The sequence below is a fragment of the Centropristis striata genome, chromosome 12 (genome assembly GCF_030273125.1).
Source record: "Centropristis striata isolate RG_2023a ecotype Rhode Island chromosome 12, C.striata_1.0, whole genome shotgun sequence".
Lineage (NCBI taxonomy): Eukaryota > Metazoa > Chordata > Actinopteri > Perciformes > Serranidae > Centropristis > Centropristis striata.
Window position 1 is genome coordinate 37738135 of NC_081528.1, and position 22015 is coordinate 37760149.

General features: G+C 36.2%; 1 protein-coding gene across 1 annotated transcript in view; it reads right to left on the reverse strand.

Annotated features, from left to right (window-relative positions):
- The window catches only part of gfra4b (GDNF family receptor alpha 4b), an 89411-nt gene that overhangs the window by 22393 nt on the left and 45003 nt on the right, over positions 1–22015 (reverse strand). Inside the window, exons 2-3 of the mRNA XM_059346241.1 lie at positions 1757–2032; positions 192–272 (exon numbers count right to left, since the gene is read on the reverse strand). Of these exons, the coding sequence (XP_059202224.1) occupies positions 192–272; positions 1757–2032 (357 nt within the window). The remainder of the gene's footprint in view (positions 1–191; positions 273–1756; positions 2033–22015) is intronic.

Genomic DNA, 22015 nt, shown 5'->3' on the forward strand with positions numbered 1-22015 from the left:
TAATTTTGGAGGCTGGACTTGTAGTTCTACTGTTCTAACTGTGTCTTAAGAACAGAAAGGACCTCTGCTGGCCTTGGGCATGCTTCCAGGGGAAACTCAGTCAGCTCATGTATTTGTGCTAAAACAAAACATCTTCAAAGGGTAAAATTGCATAAAATAAGGTGAAACTTAATGAAGGTCAGTGAACTTACCAGCTGTAATAGAGGCCAAGCGGACATAGTCGTAATCCCTCTGCACCGTCTCGTAGGGATACCGCTCCACCAGGTTCAGTCCTGAAATAAAAATAGACACAGATATAAAAAACGTTGGCTTTATTTTTGTAACATCAAACATTTCGATTTAGCATCTGAGACTTCAATTGACTAAATCATCATTTACACTACACTGTAAAAAAAAGATAAACAATAGCTAGGTTCATATAGTGTTTTTGCCTCTTCTTCTTGAAAATCAACCTCTGCAAAAAAAGCCAACTTGTATTTTTTGGCCTAAAACAGTGATTTAAGTTGGTAAAACTTGGAAATATAAATGATTGACATTTAGGGCAATAATGTAAGTTAGCACAACAAAGGAAGCCAGTTGTCTGCTCAAAAACAAGTTGGTGAGTTGTTGTTACTTATATCTTTAAGTTGGGGTTCACAACAAGGGACAATAGTTCTGATAACTCTTATTTCTTTGTTGGGAAATGCGGGAAATCGGTGAAATTCGGTCATTAGCGAAAGCTAGCGGCTAACTGATGCTAGCGGCTAACTGATGCTAGCGGCGCAGCTTGTTACAGATACAAGAGTAACCATTAGCGTATCAATGCTAACTCAACATTGTGGTCACAACATTAGCTGACATTTCATAGCGGCGTTACAATCGTGCCAATTCAGCACATTGCAGAAGTTAGCAGAAGTAAGGATTAAAAGTTATTACAATGTAAAATTATAAGTTAGTACAACTTACAGTTGAGTTGACAAAAATCTGAATTTAGAGTTGAGCAAACTCAAAAACAAAACTTAAAATATTTAGTTTAATTGTCCAACTTAAAATTTATCGAAGTTTGTTGCCTTGAAATTTTGAGTTCACCCAACTTTTCTTTTTTTGCAGTGCAGTTAGCTAGTAGCAGTTAATGGGTATGGGGCTATTAAAAGCAACTGAAAGTGACATCACTAATTTATATACCAATGAAAGTGTGGCTAGTATTTATTAGTCATTATAATTCTTTACATTGACCTGTGGTTCTTCACAATTCTGATGTGTACACTTTATAGAAAGTTCTACTTTCGGTAACACTTTACATATAACCATCATTTATAAACGGTGAACAGATAGTTTATTAATGTTTAATCATAATTTATAAACTGTTTATAGACCATTTAGAATGGTAAATACATAATTTATTAATGTTTAACTAACTTAATCATGTATAAATGGCAAATAGATGTATATTCATTTATAAACATGTCTATTAATGTACGTTTATAGTTACTTTACCATTAACAAACAATTAAATTATAATTAATAGTTTATAAATAGTTTTAGTTGCACCCATTTTAATATTTTAACTCCATATTAAGTATGTTAATGATTTTGAAATGATTCATATACCTTTAACAAATTGGTTGAAAACATTTAACGATTAAATATGTAAAGCACTTTGTAAATGGTTAATAATTGGTTTATAAACCATCTATAAACATTATTTAGTTGGTTATTGTAAAGTGTTACCCTACTTTCTAGCAACATTGAGAGCTGCTATCCAGTAATTTCTGACCATGTATGATGGACTGATGGAGGCTCCAGTAGATGCTCAGGCAGTTCTTCTCCTTCTTCATGCCCCGTTTACACTGGCAGCCATGTAAGGGGCTGGACAGCAGGGCGGACACGGCGTTGGCACACTGGCTCCGGGCCCCGGGGCCCAGCTTCACGCTGCCGTTGCCCGCCACGCACTGACGCAAAGTCCGCAGACGAGGGCTACAAGTCTCGTCACTCGAGCACGAGTCTCCAGCCACCAAACAGTCTCTGCCGGCCATTATTACCTCTAACAAAGCTGAGAACAGAGAGAAAAACACATGTCAGCAGAGAGAAGAAAGATGAGGGGGGGTTGAATTGGCAGTTGATGTTATGAGATAATAATAAAAAATAAAGAATACATGAGAAGCAAGTTCAAGTCAGACACAAATGGCAGAAAGTTCTTTACTTTGTTGCACCCTTTTTATTTCTGAGGGGAAGAATATGTCTGGGGAATATTAAGCAAAGTTAATACAAGTAGGTGGCCTATTGTGTAAAGCAGTAGTTCTCAACCTTTTTGAGTCACGACCCCCAATTTAACATGCATGTTGTCCGCGACCCCCACTCACTGAACACAATCTCACAAGCACAGTTCAGATCACCCAAAAAAGAAACAAAATGACCAAAAAAAGACACAAAATGACTAAAAAAGACACAAAATGACTAAAAAAGACACAAAATGACCCCAAAAAGAAACAAAATTACCAAAAAAGACACAAAATGACTTAAAAACGACACAAAATGACCAAATAAAGGACACAAAATGACCAAAAAAGACACAAAATGACTATAAAAACCCCCACAAAATGACAAAAAAAAAGACACTAAATGACCCCAAAAAGAAACAAAATTACCAAAAAAGACACAAAATGACTTAAAAACGACACAAAATGACCAAATAAAGGAAACAAATTGACCAAAAAAGACACAAATTTACCACAAAATGATTAAAAAAAAGACACAAAATGGTCATTTTGTTTCCTTTTTTTGGTCATTTTGTTTCTTTTTTGGGTGATCTGAACTGTGCGTGTCAGATTGTGTTCAGTGGGTGGGGGTCGCGGACAACATGCATGTTAAATGGGTCGCGACTCAAAAAGGTTGAGAACTACTGCTTTAGACTATATAGTCCTAGAGGGAGATTTATTTTCACAACCCTAACAAAAAAATACACAAATATAACATATATGAACATGCTTAACTAAGATAGTGATACATGTTACATGGATACATTTAAATACATATTTTTAATCCAGAGTGCTTTACAGTTTTCTTCTCATTCAGCTACTTGCATACACACTCAAACACGCACTGGGGAGCAATTTGGGCTTCAGTGTCTGTCACACTCTGACTCTGAGTGAGGGTATGTTGCCGTTTGGCATACTGGAAAAATTCCCCCAAAAACCAATTTGTAAGGGAAAACTGTCTTACAAAAATGAAGGTGCAAAAAATCCCATTTATTATGGTCAACCACAAGAACTATTTACATCAAAAGAAAACTTCCAAAACATCAAAAAAAAAAAAAAATTAAATATATTTTCTACACAGGAGGGTCAGCACAGCTCAGCAGTCCCCCAGCGACTACCCTAAGTGAGCAAAAAATCTCCCAATATATAGTCTAAGCTCCTCCCTCTGGAACAGACCATTCCAGGCCATTAAATAATACATAATACATTCAAATACATTGGACATCAAATACATTGGACATCACTCAAATATTTCAGTCCTATTTCAACATGGTGATAAATATTCTACAGCAATATTTCAACCAATAAGCCCTGAAACAAAGAGGAACAAAAAAGAAACATTGGTTTGGCCCAATTATGTCCAACATGCCACACAGGCAAATAAAAGGGCAGCATTCACTGTCCTCGGGTTCTTTCACCAACCAGGAAGTACTGCGGGCGGTAAGAAAATATTGCATAACAAATGTACATAAACTGTAAGTGTTCATGACCACTATTTCTAGCTCTAACTCTAGTGTGTGCACCCACCAGGCCAAGGTTATTATAGTTAACGAAAACTAACGAAATAACGAAAACTAGAATTGAAAAAACATTTTCGTTAACTGAAATAAAAATAAAAATAGAGTTTTTTGAAAGTTTTTTGAAAACAATAACTAACTGAAACTGTATTGCGTGGTTACAAAACTAACTAAAACTAACTAAAATTATAGTGAAAATGTCCTTAGTTTTCGTTTTTGTCAACTTTTTTCATTCATAATTCAGTGTTTCTATTTGAACATGCAACACATGGTGAATATGTTTACTGAGACTTGGATTCAAAACAGTTAATAACCTTATTGGGGCTGAGATGATAAACCAAAGGAAGTAAAGGCAAAATGTATTATGACCACTTTGAATCTCGCACCCAACACATAGCCCATTACAAAAAAACTAAAACTAATAAAAACTAAACTAAAACTAAGCATTTTCAAAAAATAAAAACTAAACTAAAACTAGAAAACTCACTCTTAAAACTAATTAAAACTAACTGAATTTGAAAACAAAAATTCACAACGAAATTAAAACTAAAACTAATGAAAAATCCAAAACTATTATAACCTTGCAGCAGGCTATAGCTAAAAGATAGCAGGCTACTCCTAACTGCACACTTATGATTTTGTGATATAGGCAGGCTGATCTGCCACAGTGTCTCACCAAGAAATCTTTGACATGTGGACAGGAGCAGAGATCAAACCACCAGTCTGTGGTTGGTGGAAAGCCCATTGTACCTCCAGAGTAAAAGCTACTCTAGCTGTTAAATCAAGTTAAAGTAGAATAAAGAAAAGTCCTCCAGAGTTGTGTAACACTCATACAAAATAGTTTCTGGTTGAAGGAGAAGAGAGTAAGTCTTCATAGTTGAAAGCCGGTGAATTGAATGCAACAACTTCCAACTGGGGTATTGGTAATTCTATTGGTAATTGGTATTCTAACCAATTCTGTCATAGAGTATAGATATAAAACCTTGTGTTGTTAATGCATGCTGGATGTGTATGTATATGCCGTTACTACACTGTAAAAAAAAAAACACATTGTTTTTACGGTAAAAAACCAGCAGCTGTGGTTGCCAGAACGTTACCGTAATAAATACGGTGCAACTTTTTTCTAATATTACGGTAAAAAGATATTGACACTGTTGATTTCACGTTTAAGATTGCATTTATTCCATTTTTTACCGTATAAATAAAAGGTTTTTCCATCAAAAGATTTGACATATAATTGACAAGAAAATACTTTATAAATGCCGCATAAACTAAAGATTTTACCATTAAATATTACAGTATATTTCTGTTAGAGATATGGTGTTTAGTACATTTAACAGTGAGAAAATAAATGCAAAAATTACAGTGATGCTTTTTGTTACAAACACGGTGCCAATGTATTTTACAGTAAAAGAGTAATTTTTTTTTTATTTAAAACTTGTAAAAATACTGTTCTGGCTGATATATACATTTACAGTGTTTAATTGTTACTGAAACTGAATTAACCCATTTTTCATTTTACGGTCTTTTACTGTCATGGTTTAGCAGTTTTTCATCGTAAAATCTACAGACATTTTTTACAGTGTATATGAAAGATCCTGAGTGTCAGACTAATCCAAATGTCAAAATATGCTCTTGTGGATGAACTGATTCACCTTGTCCTACACTGTAAAAAATGTTTGTAGAAATTACAGTAAAACACTGTCAAATTATATCAGAAATAGGGCGTGAAATTAAAAATGTAATATCACCGTAGTAGACACTTTTAATTACCGTAAATCAAAGAATAGCACAAAACTTTTACTTTTTTCTGTCATAAACTTTAGGAAACACAATTTTGCTGTAAAAAATATTAGAATTTTCATTTAAAATGAATGGAGAAATACCATAACGTCACAAGGACATAACTACCCTAAAAATAATAGCAGACCAAAGGACCTAAAATGACCAAAAGAGTCACAAAACGACCAAAAAAAGAGACAGAAAACGACCAAAAGAGACACAAAACCATCAAAAAAGACACAAAATGACCAAAAGAGACACAAAACTATCTAAAAAGACACAAAATTACCAAAAGAGACACAAAACTATCTAAAAAGACACAAAATTACCAAAAAAAAAGACAGAAAACGACCAAAAGAGACACAACCATCAAAAAAGACACAAAATGACCAAAAGAGACACAAAACCATCAAAAAAGACACAAAATGACCAAAAGAGACACAGAACTATCTAAAAAGACACAAAATTACCCAAAAAAAGACAGAAAACGACCAAAAGAGACATGAAATTATCAAAAAAAGACACAAAATGACCAAAAAAAATACGTAAAATTATCAAATGAGACACAAAATTACCGAAAAGAGACACAATAGGGATAAAATGGCAAGTGATTTTTCAGTCTAAATGACAGATTTAGCTGATATTTACATTTAAATTTACAGTAGAAAACCCACTCACTGTATTTGTTACGGTAAAGTTCTGGCAACCACAGCTGCCGGTATTTTACCGTAAATTAAACAGAATATTTTTTACAGTGTAGTAGCTTAAACTCCTTCAGTTCAGCTGCATGAGTCAAGTCTATTCAGCCAGCCAGGAACTTGAATAATAGGTGTGTGTCATGTACAGAATATGCAGAGAAAATTACCAAGGGAAAATATGCAGATATTCATCAGTTGCTGTGGTGAAATGGCTGAGCAGTACAATGTTCATTAATTGAACTCTATATCAGTGAGCCAATATAACAGCTGGTGAGATGGAGCTGTTGGTTTCTTTTGTATCTCTGATGTTAGGATTAATTCTTTGGGTAAACATTGGATGAAGAGAAAAAGTGAAAGTTATGTTAAGCTGTGTCAATAGTTGTTAGCTTTGCTAGGGAAGACAAATGCATTATGACTGCATTATATGAGGTCATGGCACTTGGTTCTTATAACTTGCAAACAGCAACATATTAACATGGAATTAAAATGTAATTAACCCTCTATGGTACGCATTATGGTGCCAGTTAGGAAAAAAATGTTTGGAGTGTTTTTTTGTCTTAAAATAGACTAAATAAACCTAATCTGAAGAAATTTTAGAATTATTTTTGTTGCCCGTAGGCAACATTGAACCATAACGGTAATAACATAATTTATTTAATAAACATGTGAAAAAGATTCAGTAGCTTCAACAGGGTACAATATAACATTTTAAATTAAAAAAAAACATTTTAAAAGGAACTTTTTTAAGCAATTTCTTGTCTGAATGTTGCCTTTAGGCAACATTGTAGGCCTACCATTGAACCAACAATTGAAATGAATGTCTTGAACAGTCTAAGTGTATGAAACCATCAAAAATTAAGGTTTACTCACCTATCAGTAGGAATATATTTTTTCTAGATGGAAAAGGGCCAGGAAATTACGTTTTGAGTGATTTTTTTGTGGCGCAAAATGGCAAAGCTGTTTCCTTTGGAAAAGTCTGCAAAATAGTGTTTCAATATGGCCTCCTGGAGGTCATGTGACAAATTAAAGCATTGCTATTGGTTCCCTAGACTCTTCCCTCTTTTTTAAAGTATCGCATCACTCAAAAAGATGCATTGTAGAAATTTGACAGGCCAAAAATGGGGCAACACCGTACCATAGAGGGTTAACTGTATTTGAGTCACACTGTAATGCCTTAATTATGTTCACAGGCAGTGTTTGAGTCCACAAAGCTCTACACTGGCACAGAGATTTGGTTAAAGTCAGGGATAGATTGTGGATTTGGTTAAATGTTGTAATGTATTGTTGTAACTGTCAAGTGGTCTGATGGATGAATAAAAAATTGCTCCATGGCAACCAGTTGGGAACCAGGTTTTTTACAGTAGACACAGTAATATGCAGCAATAGCAGCTTTTACTAAGATATAATTATACCCATCAAGATGTTGACCCCTGGTGTAAAAATCTAGACAAACAGCAATGTAACTTTTACATGGAAGAAGTTTTTGTCAAAGAGCTCATAAAATAGAGACCTTTGCCGGAGTTAATTGCAGTGGAGGTGGTGATTTTTAAAAAATAGCTGCCACTCTTCTTTTGAGTCTTTCTTCTTTTGCACTCTGCAGTTTTTTAAATTATACTGTTACTGGGTCTGCAAGGACAGAGAGTCACGGGGAATGAAATGAGAACCACGCCTTCTGAGGGGACAAAAAAAATCTCCTGTTCTCGGCACATGAAACACACCTGAAGACTGAAGAGGACCGTCCCCACAACTACTGACGGTCTGCACTCCTCAAGGTAGGAATGTCTCACCTCTCTCTACTCTCACAGTAGTGTGATAACCATAACTGGCTGATATGAAGATACGTCAAGCATTTCCATGGAGTAATGTCAGCAAACATAGTTGTTATTAGGGCCTCGGGGCAATCGCACCGAGCACTGGTCCCATACAGCAATAGCTGTAGGGACCAGTGCTCGGGGCGAAAAAGAACAATAATTTGAGATTTTTAAACGTCTACTTCTCCGGCATAATTTCACCTAGAGACTCCATTTAAACTTTAAACAGTAGACACAAGTCTTGTGTATCGGTGTATTAATCCACGTTTCGATATATAGTTTTTTATCAATCCCTGTTCAATGACCATGATCATTTTTGGAGAAATTCTGAGATTATAATGGGTGTGTATTGCACGGAATGTTCGTGTCACAGTGTGTGACATCATCACCAGAGTGTAGAGGGAGAGAAAAAACTGTCAAAAAATAAATTTGAAAACTGCGCTCCAGGCCGCAAATTCCACTCTACAGAAATAATTTATACATAGAAACGTAGGAAAATTAGTCTTCTCCCTCACAATCCTCTGGTAAAGCTGTCAGAGTTATAGTTTGGGCGTAGGACACACAGATGATCCACCAACACCACCAATAGCCTCATTGGCTCCCATATTAAAAACGCAGGAAGATTTCTAAAGAAGGGAAATTTAACAATTTTTTTAGATCGCTCTAACAAAGCTATTTTTTCATTTTTCTTAAAAAAAAAATCATATGTAGACGTTCAGGAAGAACTCAGGACGCTCAAAGTGAAGTCAGATCAATGATAGGTATTATGGTTTTGCCAAAAATGCTTTCTGTTCGAGGCCAGAAATTCCAGTCCACCTCTGGCTGCTGTCACTCTGCCGGAACAGGTGTCAGTTATTTCTGTTGATTGCTTTGATCTTTGATGTGATTACAGTTACAGATACACACACACACACGCACTAAAGTGCGCACACTCCTCACACATGCATACACATGCTTCATACACGCACACACAGGTAACTTTATGTGATTTTAATCACACACACACACACACACACACACACACACACACACATATTTTGAGGTTAAAGGGCATAGTTTGAAATCTCTGAAAAATCTCATCATAGTGTACACACACCGGCAGTAGCCCCCGTGGCCCTTTCAGAATTTCCCCAGAGGAAATTTTCTAGTTTAAGACTGTCCTCCCCCAAACTACAACCCCATTGTTTGTAGTTAGGAGGGTGTCCTCTCGTGACCGTAGTATTTATGAAGGAGTATGAAGTCTGAAGAACAAGAAGGACCACGTCCAGGAGTTGGTGGAGTATTGATGGATGAGTCAACTGTTTTACATCACCAACGCCACTATGTTTTTACTCTTTTGGCCCTCTTCGTCGAAGCCTGACCACAAACTTTTTCCCTAAAACCTTAACCAAGTACTTTTGACAAAACCTAATAAATCTGTGACTGCTTTATAATGTTAACATAGATAGATAGATAGATAGATAGCTTGTTTCTCATACATCCTGCCATTTACTCCTCCCATGCATGTTCACTCATATTTTCTTGCTGTCATTGTCTGGGGGCTGTCAATCGATGAGAGCAAGTGATAACAGGTGTTCATCAGCTCTAATCGCACAATGACACACCTACATTGTTAGCCTATCATCTGGCTGCTGCCTCTTTTTAACCCTTTATCAGGCAAATAACTTCAGGTAATATTTAGAGAAAAAAGTTGCATTTAAGATATTTAAAGTGGCAAATCTGCGTGGAAAAAGTCGCAGATTTACGGAAAAGAAGTGGGGGAAAAAGCAACTTTTTTCTCCCAGATTCACCACTTTAAATCTCATAAATCTGCGCATTTTTTTCTTGTAGATTTGCCACTTTAATCTCATAAACGTTTTTCTCAAAATATTATTTTTGTATGGTTTTTTTTACACATTCTGGCAGTAGGTAATATCCTCCAAATATTCTCTAGGGTTGAAATTTGGAATTTGTATTTCAATGAGTGCCCTATTAAGGGTTAAATATGATTCACTTTCTGCCTTTCAGCCCTCAACACTCTCTGTCCACTGAATTATCACAAGTCATCTGTTATTTAAAGAAAAATAGCTTCCTTCAATATTTGTCTCTACTGATCAAAGTTAATTTTAGTCCCTGATGGTTTCATTGTCTTTATGTTAACATAATATGAGCATGCTGATACTTGTTATTGCATTGTTAAACAATTTGCAATTTCTGCTGTGTTTTCTGGATGTCTTACAGCTTGTGTCCAATTTAGAGGAAAACATCTTGCTGGTGCTATCCAACAGTTGTGTCTTTAGAATTAGAAGTATGTTTTTTTTCTTTATAGTTCTGTATTCTGAAGTTATACTAAAAACATATTCCTAAGCATGACCCACAATAAGCCAAGAGGATCCTATTATTTAAACACTGTAAAGTCATATCACCTTTGTTTTCTCTTTAACTCTACCTGCTTACAGCAACATTTTCCAATTTCATGCTGCTTTCATCGGCTCACACTTTAGCTATTTCCTTTGCAAAATCCTCTCAACTACTGTTTTCACCTTGAAAAACAAGAGAGAGTAATAAAACAAAACATTTTCTCTTTTGTCAACACAGTTTAATCAATTAAATTATCCTTTTAAAGGTGGAGCTTTACTCAAACCTCTTACTGAAGCTCTCACTCTGTCTCAGCTATGTGTATCCATTACACACTTGTGAATGCTGGAAAAAAAACATAAAATATTCCAACCAACGCCAATGTCCGACCAAGGCCAGATGGTCAGTTGCAGATTCAAGGCAGAGATCCCAGGCCCTTCCTGCAGTGTGTGGCAGTTTGTGCTGCCTGGGCAGAAGCTGGAATAGACACCATACATCATGAATGCAAATGAGCGGCTTGATTTGACATTTCCAATAAGCCCGTCTCAATGTACCAGTGGGTTTAGCCAATTAACCATGTCAGTAATCAATGTGTTCTGAGGCTCAGTTAAGTCCTCAGTTTCCCTGCCACATAAATCACAGGCAGATTAGCTGATCAGTTACCCTTGTGCACGACTTAATGGTCCACTTCAGGAGAGATAAAATGGAAAATGAAACTTAATGAAGTCAGCTGGAATGTAACCCTAACTCTCAACACCTACAAAGGAGAGAGGCTGTGGCGGGAAATGGTAATGTATTGGTGCACTTATCGCCTTTGTTTTTGTGCTTTAAGGTTGGTAAATTATGGTGATAGTTGGATTTAGGCAAGCAGCAACACTTTGAAGTGAGAAACCTGCACCACCAATGGCTGTCTGTCTGGGAAAGGTGTTAAGCAGCATGACACTGTTTGTTGCCTTGATAATTATCAATATTTGATACCATTTTTCATACCATCTGCCATTGTCTTTAATGAGCTAACACCAGAACAAAACCTGCAAATGATTATGTTCAACTTGAGCGAATGAGACAAGTGACGAAAGTGACTAAAGAGGCAGGCTGGAACCAACACTACTGAAAATTATTATTACAACAGTTTCAAAAATTCACTATCTATGACTCGTTACTTTGACATTTCTGACAACACTTGCACTTCTGCATTCCTTCAACTAGAAAACTCAAACTTTAACATTTTCAGTCAACTTGTCTGTATGTGTATGTCTATGTTCTTGGCATGAAAAACATTTTAGTCACTCATTCGCTCAGGTTGAACATAATAATTTGCTGGTTTTGTTTTGGTGTTTGCTCATTAAAGATGATAGTAGATGGTGGAATGGTACCAAATAGCAGTGCTTTTCAAGATATTGGAACAAAGTTAGAACTTGCAGTCAGTATGTTTACATGACACTTGAAAAAAAACTAATAGCATATTAATACTAATAATATAACTGGACAACTGAGAGAGCTGTACAATTATCCATCTTGTTGTTCGAAAATGCTGGTTTCCTGCTTTTCTCCACTTGTTTATTATGACGTAATAGGTCAACCTTATAGGGCGCCGTATTAACCCGCTGAAACGAAGCCTATCGCCACCTAGTGGTGAGGAGGAGGACACGTTCACTTCAGTTATTTGATTTTCTCAGTTGCATGAAAACTGGGACAAGGACAGAAGTCAGATTAGACGCCAAAATCGAATTTTAAGCATAGCTCGATTAAACTGTGCATGTAAACGCACTGACTATCTTGACAACACTAAAAAGTAGCTGCCAAACCAAACCAGGCCAAACCAAACCAGACCAGACCAAACCAAACCAGAGCAAACCAAACCAGACCAAACCAGACCAGATCAGACCAAACCAAACCAGACCAAACCAGACCAAACCAAACCATACAAAACCAAACCAGACCAGACCAGACCAAACCAGACCAGACCAGACCAGACCAAACCAAACCAAACCAGACCAAACCAGACTAAACCAAACCAAACCACACTGTGACATGTTGCCTGTTTAAACCTGCAACAACAGATTTTTCGGCTAGTTGATGACAGTGGAAACAAGTTGTATACACAGTATGAATATATCATCATATTTTATATTATTTTATATAGTTATAGTTAATTCGACACGACTACTCTGTCCTCAGTTCGTGTTCATTTTGCCACCTCTGCCTTCCCAGATTATCAACCAATAAAAGCTGTACAATAAGTGTTTATCAATCACATTTATTTTCTTCAAAAACGACACATTTCTAGTTTATGTGTATCATATTAGAATATTAACCTCAGCCAGAAGATATTTTTTCAGAGTAGTAAGACAATCAAACTGGTAAATGTGCTCCAGCATTTTAATTCACTCATCAAAAGTCATTAAAATGAAAAGGGTTAGAAGTGACAGTTTAATAAAAATCCAAGTGAATATTAAATCCTGTCTTATTCTTTATTAATCTCCTGCTGGTCACATTAAGATCCTTAAGTATAACACTTTGCCTTTGAGAGAAAAGTGAAGTTCATTATAGTGTGAAAGTAATGCAGGTGCTTATGTTTCCTACATATATTGTTTATTCCATCACTGACAGCTTCTGAGAGCTGAAGATTTAAGCTTCTGGCAGGAGTGAATATAAAATGTTCCAGCCGTGTATGAATCTTTGCAGGAAGCCTGTAATTTTAGTTATAAATTGTTGCTGTTTGATACTCTGCGTAAGACAACATTATTTGCTGTTATGGGACAAAATTAGCAATTTCAGACATCAAAGCAGAGTAGATTGAATTTGGCAAAATGAGACTGCAAAATATCCATCTGCATTCAAAATAAAGCATTGTCAGCTCCACTCATACTTAATGTTAGACATCAAACAAATAGTGCACGGAGACCGAGAGAAGCGCAGTAATTTAACTTCAAAGTATTGAAAAGAGAAGCATTCACACTTTCATCAAAATGTTTTGTAACTTGTACTAGTGCTACACACAACATTTTGTAGTTTCTTAAGAAAAAGTTCAGTTTATCCTTTTCCAACAGTGGCTTTCCAACAACTTTTAATGGGAGAAAAGTCCACATATGCAATTTAAATAGTTTACTCATAACTTCAGACTAATACAGCTGTCATATTCACAAACAATCTCAGAAACAGCCGTTCAGCCAGAGATGCTTGCATTAAAAGGATTTAGTTGGCATTTAATGGATATGCAGCTGTCTTGTGTCAGAAAAGACTGCCATCTTCATCATTACACACATTGCTTCAGTTAGAAATATACAGTATTTAAGGCATAAGGCAGGAAATAGCACCAGAACAGTAAGAAACGGGATCAGATGATAGATGATTTGCTGATGGAGGGACAATCTGTAGCGGACAGGAGTAAACTACTGTTAGCAGCAAATAATAAAGCATAATAAAGACTGTGATTGATGATTGGGTAACACTTTACAATAACCATCATTTATAAATGGTAAACAGACAGTTTATTAATGTTTAATCATCATTTATAAACCGTATATAGGCCATTTAAAATGCTAAATACATATTTTTATGAATGTTTAACTCACTAAATCATTTATAAATGGCAAAAAGATGGTATATTAATGTACGTTTATAGTTACTTTACCATTAACAAACAATTAAATTATAATTAATAGTTTATTACACTCATTATAACATTTTTACCACCATATTAAGTGTGTTAATGATTTTGAAATGATTCATATACCTTTAAGAAATTGGTTGAAAACATTTAAAGATTAAATATGTATAGCACTTTGAAAAATGGTTAATAATTGGTCTATAAACCATCTATAAACATGACTTAGTTGGTTATTGTAAAGTGTTACCGATGATTGTAGTCGTCTAATAGTGATCACCTCAAAACATGCATGAATTAAACGCTCTGCATCTTAAATCATGCAGGAAGTGCTACTTCTATAATTCAATGAGATTTTTTTCAGCTGGAAATGTTTCATCTTCAAAATATTTTCAGTTGGACAGAGCTGGACATGCTCAGCATTTTTTTTGAAGGATTACAACTTTAAGATAAGATAAGAAATACTTTATTCATCCCAGCAGAGAAATGTAGGTGTTCAAGCAGACAACACAACACAACACAACACAATACAACACATGTATACATACATATTCCACCTATACATAACAAGAGCCCACAATACATAGCCTAGTATAGAGGAAGGTGAATGGCTGGTCCATGTGCATTAGTAGCTGTTACTCATAGAGAACAGTTACAGCAAGTGTGCAAATATACAGGTGTGTAAATAAATAAACGTGTGCAAATATACATGTGCAAAAAACAGAACCTGGTCTCACAGAAATCTGTGAAATAGCCACGGATTTCGCTTAACTCAAAATCCGTGGAATAGCCACGGAATCGCTCAAATTTCCGTGAAACTGACACGGATTTGGCTACAATGCAAGTTAATGACAGTCATATCCCGTGGCTATTCCATGGATATTTGTTCCTATTGGTTTGTTCCAAGTCACGTGACTTTCAAGGTCCCGGCGGTCAGAACAAAAAACATGGCGGACAGTTCTCTCATTTTCAGTGAAAAAAATCAATATTTTGACTTAGTTCCTGCATAAAAATGGATTTTGATCACATTTCTAGCGAGAAATATATGTTTTATTTTCTAAATATTCACTCAGTGAATGTACATAATCACTTTGTATGTTGGAATAGCCACGGGATATGACTGGCATTAACTTGCATTGTAACCAAATCCGTGTCAGTTTCACGGAAATTTGAGTGATTCCGTGGCTATTCCACGGATTCCTGTGAGACCATGTTGAAAAAACGTGCAAAAATACAGTTTGGTAAATACAGTACAAGCAGCTAAGCTAAAATTTAAATAAATATTAAAAAAATATTCTTCTGTCCTTACTAAAAGGGGAGTCATTATAAAGTGTAATTGCAGGTAAAAACGTATTCTTGAATCTGTCCTTTTTGCAGCTTAGCTGCCGTAGCGTCCAACTAAAAACACTCTTTTGTTGACACACTAGACTGTTTAAAGGATGTGTGTTATTGTCCATAATACTCAACAATTTCTTAAAGGGGCTATACATAACATTAATTACTATAGCAGCAAACTATGTGAAGATATAGAGTTGTGAATGAAGTCACACTCCCTCCGTATGTGTTTCAACATGAGCTTCTTTATTCTTTGTTGACAACAAACAACAACAAATTGTTGTGGTAGCTGTTTGGGAGCTGCTGTGTTATGGTGGAAGCATAATAATTCACAGCTTCCCCCTCAGGTTACACTGTAAGCTCCGTCACCACTATTCAGAATTGGATTCACATTCACACATTCACACACAAGTAGAACCCAATTTCAAAAACGTTGGGACGTTGTTGTTTTTTTGCGTGCACCCCTGGGGGTGCGTGAGCTGCTGCTAGGGGGTGCGCGAGATGAAAAATGTAATGGCGGTCTGATAATGACACAATTACATATTTTTCCCCCCACACAATAAAGACATGTTATTAATTAATTAATAAATACAGGCTATTCAATTTTGTGTCATTTTTTGTTCATTTTTGCATCTATTTTGTTCATTTTTGCATCTATTTTTTGGTTGTTTGGTAATTTTAACATATATTTTTGGTCAATTTGTGTGTATTTTGATAATTTTGTGTCATCTTTGGTCATTTTTGCTTGTTTTTGATCTTATAATGAAGCGTAGAAGAAGTTATCTTCTTGTTCTTGTATCATTTTTCCAGCCTGTGTTATGATGACGGGGTTGTGTTTAGCTCCACGCTCATTTAAATTTGCTGCAATTTTTGTTCAACGCAGCTCAAAATATTATAACATTTTCCCAACTGATCTGCTTTCAGCCTCTGATCCTGAGCCTGTCATCATCCTCCACCTTTAATATGGCTATAAAAAATCTTATTGCATTTTGTTTTTTTTTGAAGGTGTGGAGGATTGGGGGTGCATCAACCCAGTTGGGACGTAGAAGGGGGTGCACGGCTAAAAAAGTTTGGGAACCGATGTTTTAGACAAAAGTCCCAATTTTTTTTCCAGAATGAGTGTTTATCCCATTTGATTGAGAGGTCTGTTCAAGCACTGAACACCTCTCCTCCTCTGAGTGGCGTCTCACGTCTCTCAGATCGCAGCGATCCGAATAGAAACCATTAAGTTCCCTGATAGCTATCTCCCCTCCTCCACCCTCTCTGCAATCAATATTTCCCCAAGAGGAGTTTCGGCCAAAGACGAGGTGGTCATCCTGTTTGTTAGGAGCCGAGCCAAAACTCACCCTGCTTCCCCAAAACATTGACACACAAACTGAAGTGAATAAGTGACATTTTAAATGAATAACAAATATACATAATCTGAGCCACTAACACACCATTACCAGGTGCTTGGCTCCCAAAAACAAACAATTATGCATGTGTCTGCTAAATTCACTGCATTAAATTGATAATAAACTCTTTAACTCCCTCAACTGGTTCTTATAAATGATGCTGCATGTGTTTACATCTCTCCCTCAAGGCTCTTACATTGACAAATATGTTTATTAGTAATCACTCTCCATTAGGGCAGAAGCATGGTGCTACCATGTAGTTTATTTCTTTATTTATTAAGGATCCCTGTAGAACCTGATAATGTAATAAATTCCCGATAATGTAATAAAAATCTGCAACTGAGTCCATTGAAAATGTAATAAAACCTGATAATGTAATAACTTCCCGATCATGTAATAAAGTGCATTTCCCAATAATGTAATACACTTTTTACCAATAATGTAATAAAGTATAACATTAATGGAAGGTTTTTGATCAAATCCAATATGGCAGAAAAACCCCATTTAGCTTGGATTGGCCCCAAGGGTTCCAGTGATACCTCGTTGGTGAAAAACGGATGAACGGGTCAAAAGTGAATAAACATTCAACTTTGACCTGTTGGTGGCGCTAGAGCTCTGGAGCTAGAGTTGATACACAGTATCACCACTTGAACCCAAGTAATGGGTGGTCTGCTGGTAAATTATTACAATATTGGGGAATTATTACATTATCAGGACTTGGGAAATGAAGGCTAACCTGATAATGTAATAACCTCCATTAATGTAATACTTTATTACATTATTGGTTAAAAAAAAAAAGTGTATTACATTATTGGGAAATGCACTTTATTACATTATCGGGAAGTTATTACATTATCAGGTTTTATTACATTTTCAATGGACTCAAGTGCAGATTTTTATTACATTATCGAGGTTATTACATTATCGGGAGTTTATGACATTATCAGGTTCTACAATCCCCATTAGCTGGTAGCTTAGTAACCAGCTAGTCTTATAGTAATAGTAATATAAACATGTTCTCTTTTCAGATGTGCACGTCTCTCTCCTGTGTTTATGCTTGAATTTCACATTCTCACAGCAGTTTGCTCCCCTCCCCCACAAACGTACAAATTGATCCCATAATGCAAGGGCTGCTGTGCGAAGGGACCGAATTGTAAACAAAAGATTAAATCTGAATGCTCCGAAGATTGTGGTTGTTATTCACGACTCGAATCGCTGCTTCACATGAGCACCGTGTCAGTTTGATCCTGTAAGACTGACTGGCACTCGTAGCATTCAAGTTGGTTTGGTTCTCTGAAGTACGAGCTGTCAAGAAACAGCTACAGTCTGTGTGTGTGTGTGTGTGTGTGTGTGTGTGTGTTCTTGTACTTCCTACATAGTGAGGACCCGAACACGTTTTTAACCAACAGAATGAGGACATTTTTGCAAAGTGAGGACATTTCGGCCGGTCCTCACTTCTTCAAAGGCTTTTTTGAGATTTCAGACTTTGTTTTAAGGGTTAAAGGTTACATGATGATGATAATTAACTGAAACTGTATTGTGTGGTTACAAAATTAACTAAAATTATAGTTAAAATGTCCTTCGTTTTCGTCTTTGTCAACTTTTTTCATACATAATGAAGATGGATCAGACAAAGGAAATAAAGACAAAATTTACTGTGACCTCTTTTAATCTCCCACCCAACAAATACCCCATTACAAAAAACTACAACTAATAAAAACTAATAAAAACTAAACTAAAACTAGCAAACTCAGTCAAATAAATAAATAAAAACTAATTAAAACTATTTGAATTTGAAAACAAAAATTGACAACGAAAATTAAAACCAAAACTAATGAAAAATCCCAAACTATTATAACCTTGCCAGGGAATTTACTATTCCAATGAGGGCCCTCACAAAGATAGAAAAACAAGAGTGTGTGTGTGTGTGTGTGTGTGTGTGTGTGTGTGTGTGTGTGTGTGTGTGTGTGTGTGTGTGTGTGTGTGTGTGTGTGTGTGTGTGTGTGTGTGTGTGTGTGTGTGTGTGTGTGTGTGTGTGTGTGTGTGTGTGTGTGTGTGTGTGTGTGTGTGTGTGTGTGTGTTCCTGTTGTATTGTCCTTTTGAGAACCGTTTCAAGCTTTAGCCTGTAAATGAGAATGTGTGTACAAGGAGCTGGGAGGTTAAGGAGTTTGGGATTTAAAGGAGTAATTAAGTAATTTCTGACATTAATCAACTTCTATCAGCAGCAGCTTTGACAGGAATCAGGCGGTGGCGTTCAGTTTGAGTCCCAGGAGATCATATCAGTGGCAGGATGAAGTGTTCTCATTGCCACAGGGTGAGAATGAGAATGCAAGAGATGGCAGAATTTCTATTTTCAAAAGTGTTTTGTCCTTGCTGTGCACAGTTTGTTGCTTTCAGAACAGGACCAGCACCTTAAATGCTTTTTACAGGTTTGACTGAGGAGGGGAGGAGCTTTCATAGAGCTGGAATGATGCTTTCTGCATCAACGAGGACGGCTAGAGTCCATGTGAGGGTCTACACATGGTTGACCGTGTGTGAATATCATAATATACACTGTAAAAAATATTCTGTTTAATTTACGGTAAAATACCGGCAGCTGTGGTTGCCAGAACTTTACCGTAAAAAATACAGTGAGTGGGTTTTCTACTGTAAATTTAAATGTAAATATCAGCTAAATCTGTCATTTAGACTGAAAAACTCACTTGCCATTTTATCCCTATTGTGTCTCTTTTTGGTAATTTTGTGTCTCATTTGATAATTTTACGTATTTTTTGGGACATTTTGTGTCTTTTTTTGATAATTTCATGTCTCTTTTGGTCGTTTTCTGTCTTTTTTTTGGTCAATTTAGGTCCTTTGTTAGGTCCTTTGGTCTGCTATTATTTTTAGGGTAGTTATGTCCTTGTGACATTATGGTATTTCTCCATTCATTCTAAATGAAAAATCTAATATTTTTTTACAGCAAAACTGTGTTTTCTAAAGTTTATGACAGAAAAAAGTAAAAGTTTTGTGCTATTCTTTGATTTACGGTAATTAAAAGTGTCTACTACGGTGATATTACATTTTTAATTTCACGCCCTATTTCTGATATAATTTGACAGTGTTTTACTGTAATTTCTACAATATTGACTGGATGATTAGTTATTTTTTATTCCCTGCAAATCTGCTAAAAAAAAACATTTCATATCAAGGCTACTCAAAAATGGTTTTAGAAGTTAAAATCTTCATTGAAGACTTAAGCAAACAGTGAAACCTTCACATTTAAAAAGTATAACTAGGCTACTGCTGAAAAAATACTAAATAATTATTTAAACAATAATTCATATTTAGGCCACTGCCATTTGTAGAGCTTAACACAGACTGTCTAGTACACCAGCATGTAGAAGAAAGGGTACATATATGTACCTTTTACCACTTACAGGTACATATTTGTACCTTTTGGGCCCTCAAAAAGGTACAAATATGTACATTAAGGTCCAATAATTGGCCCAAGGGGGTACATTAGTGTAGATTGTACCTCGGGGGACAAAAAAGGACTCTTACTGTAGCCCTATTTCTGAGAGTGTAGGTTATATGCGGACATTCGTGTGCCTTTTTTTAAAAAAAAAATAATTATTTAACCTTTATTTAACCAGGGAATTTTTCTTTAAGGGAGCCCTGGTCAAGAGGCAGCACGCACAGAATACAGTTACATATTTACAGAACATACAGACCTTAAACACGTCATGAGAAACTAGTGCATGTTATGGAATTGGCCTCAATAACTCTTAGTTTGGATTTAAAAGTGCTCAAAGAAACAAATTCAGTTAATTTCCATTCTTTCTGGATCATATTCCAGCATAAGGTGCAGAGTAAACAAATGCCCTTTGACCAACTCTGTAGAGCAGAAGGACAGAAAGCAACAACTGATCTAGTGCAGTAGTTCTCAACCTTTTTGAGTCGCGACCCCCAATTTAACATCCATGTTGTCCGCGACCCCCGCTCACTGAACACAATCTCACACGGACAGTTCAGATCACCCAAAAAAGAAACAAAATGACCAAAAAAAGGAAACAAAATGACCAAAAAAGGCACAAAATGATCAAAAAAGACACAGAATGACCAAAAAAAGAAACAAAATGACCCAAAAAAGAAACAAAATAACCAAAAAAAACCCACAAAATGACTAAAAAAAGACACAAAATGACCAAAAAAGACACAAAAGGATCAAAAAAAGATACAATGACCAAAAAAGACACAAAATGATCAAAAAAAGACACAATGACCAAAAAAGACACAAAATGATCAAAAAAAGACACAAAACGACCAAAAACACATTAAGTGACCAAAAACACATTAACACATGAACACTTTAACACAGTGGAGACAGAGCTGACTTCCAAAATGATTTGGTGACCCCCAGAAATCATCTTGCGACCCCAATTGGGGTCCAGACCCCAAGGTTGAGAATAGCTGATCTAGTGAACGAAGAGAATAAGATCCTGCATTTCTCACAGTAATTAAGCTGCAAATGTACGAAGGCAGCAGTCCCAATATTGCCTTATAAATGAGAGTAAACCAATGACTCTGAGCCCTTGGAGTGGCCAGAGGCCATCCTACCCAGAGTATCATTCACAATGGTGAGTGGACATCTTACAGTTAGTAATGAAGCTCAAAGAAGCTGATAAACAGGATCAATCATTCTGAGACATTTAGCAGCAGCATTCATGTACAAAAGATCTCCGTAATCCAACACAAATAAAAACGTTGCAGTGACAAGACGTTTTTTTACATTAAAAGAAAAACAACAACAACTTATCTTGAAAATAAAAACCCCATTTTTAACCTTAGCCTTGAATTTCTTGTGACCACACAGACTATCCCCTCCTGTCTGCACGGTGACTGAGCTACAAATGGCTGTTCACCTAGAGCTGTGACTCACCGACACAAACACTTAATGATAGCAGTTATGGTCTGGTTTTCAGGTGCTTAATGTAGCATATTTTGTGTGTGTGTGTGTGTGTGTGTGTGTGTGTGTGTGTGTGTGTGTGTGTGTGTGTGTGTGTGTGTGTGTGTGTGTGTGTGTGTGTGTGTGTGTGTGTGTGTGTGTGTGTGTGTGTGTGTGTGTGTGTGTGTGTGTGTGTGTGTGTGTGTGTGTGTGTGTGTGTGTGTGTGTGTGTGTGTGTGTGTGTGTGTGTGTGTGTGTGTGTGTGTGTGTGTGCGCATCAGGGCGGAACTCCGTGTGACCATGTAGAGCAGAGGTGTCAAACTCTGGCCCGCAGTATAATTATATTTGGCCCAGAAAGGCAATACCAAAT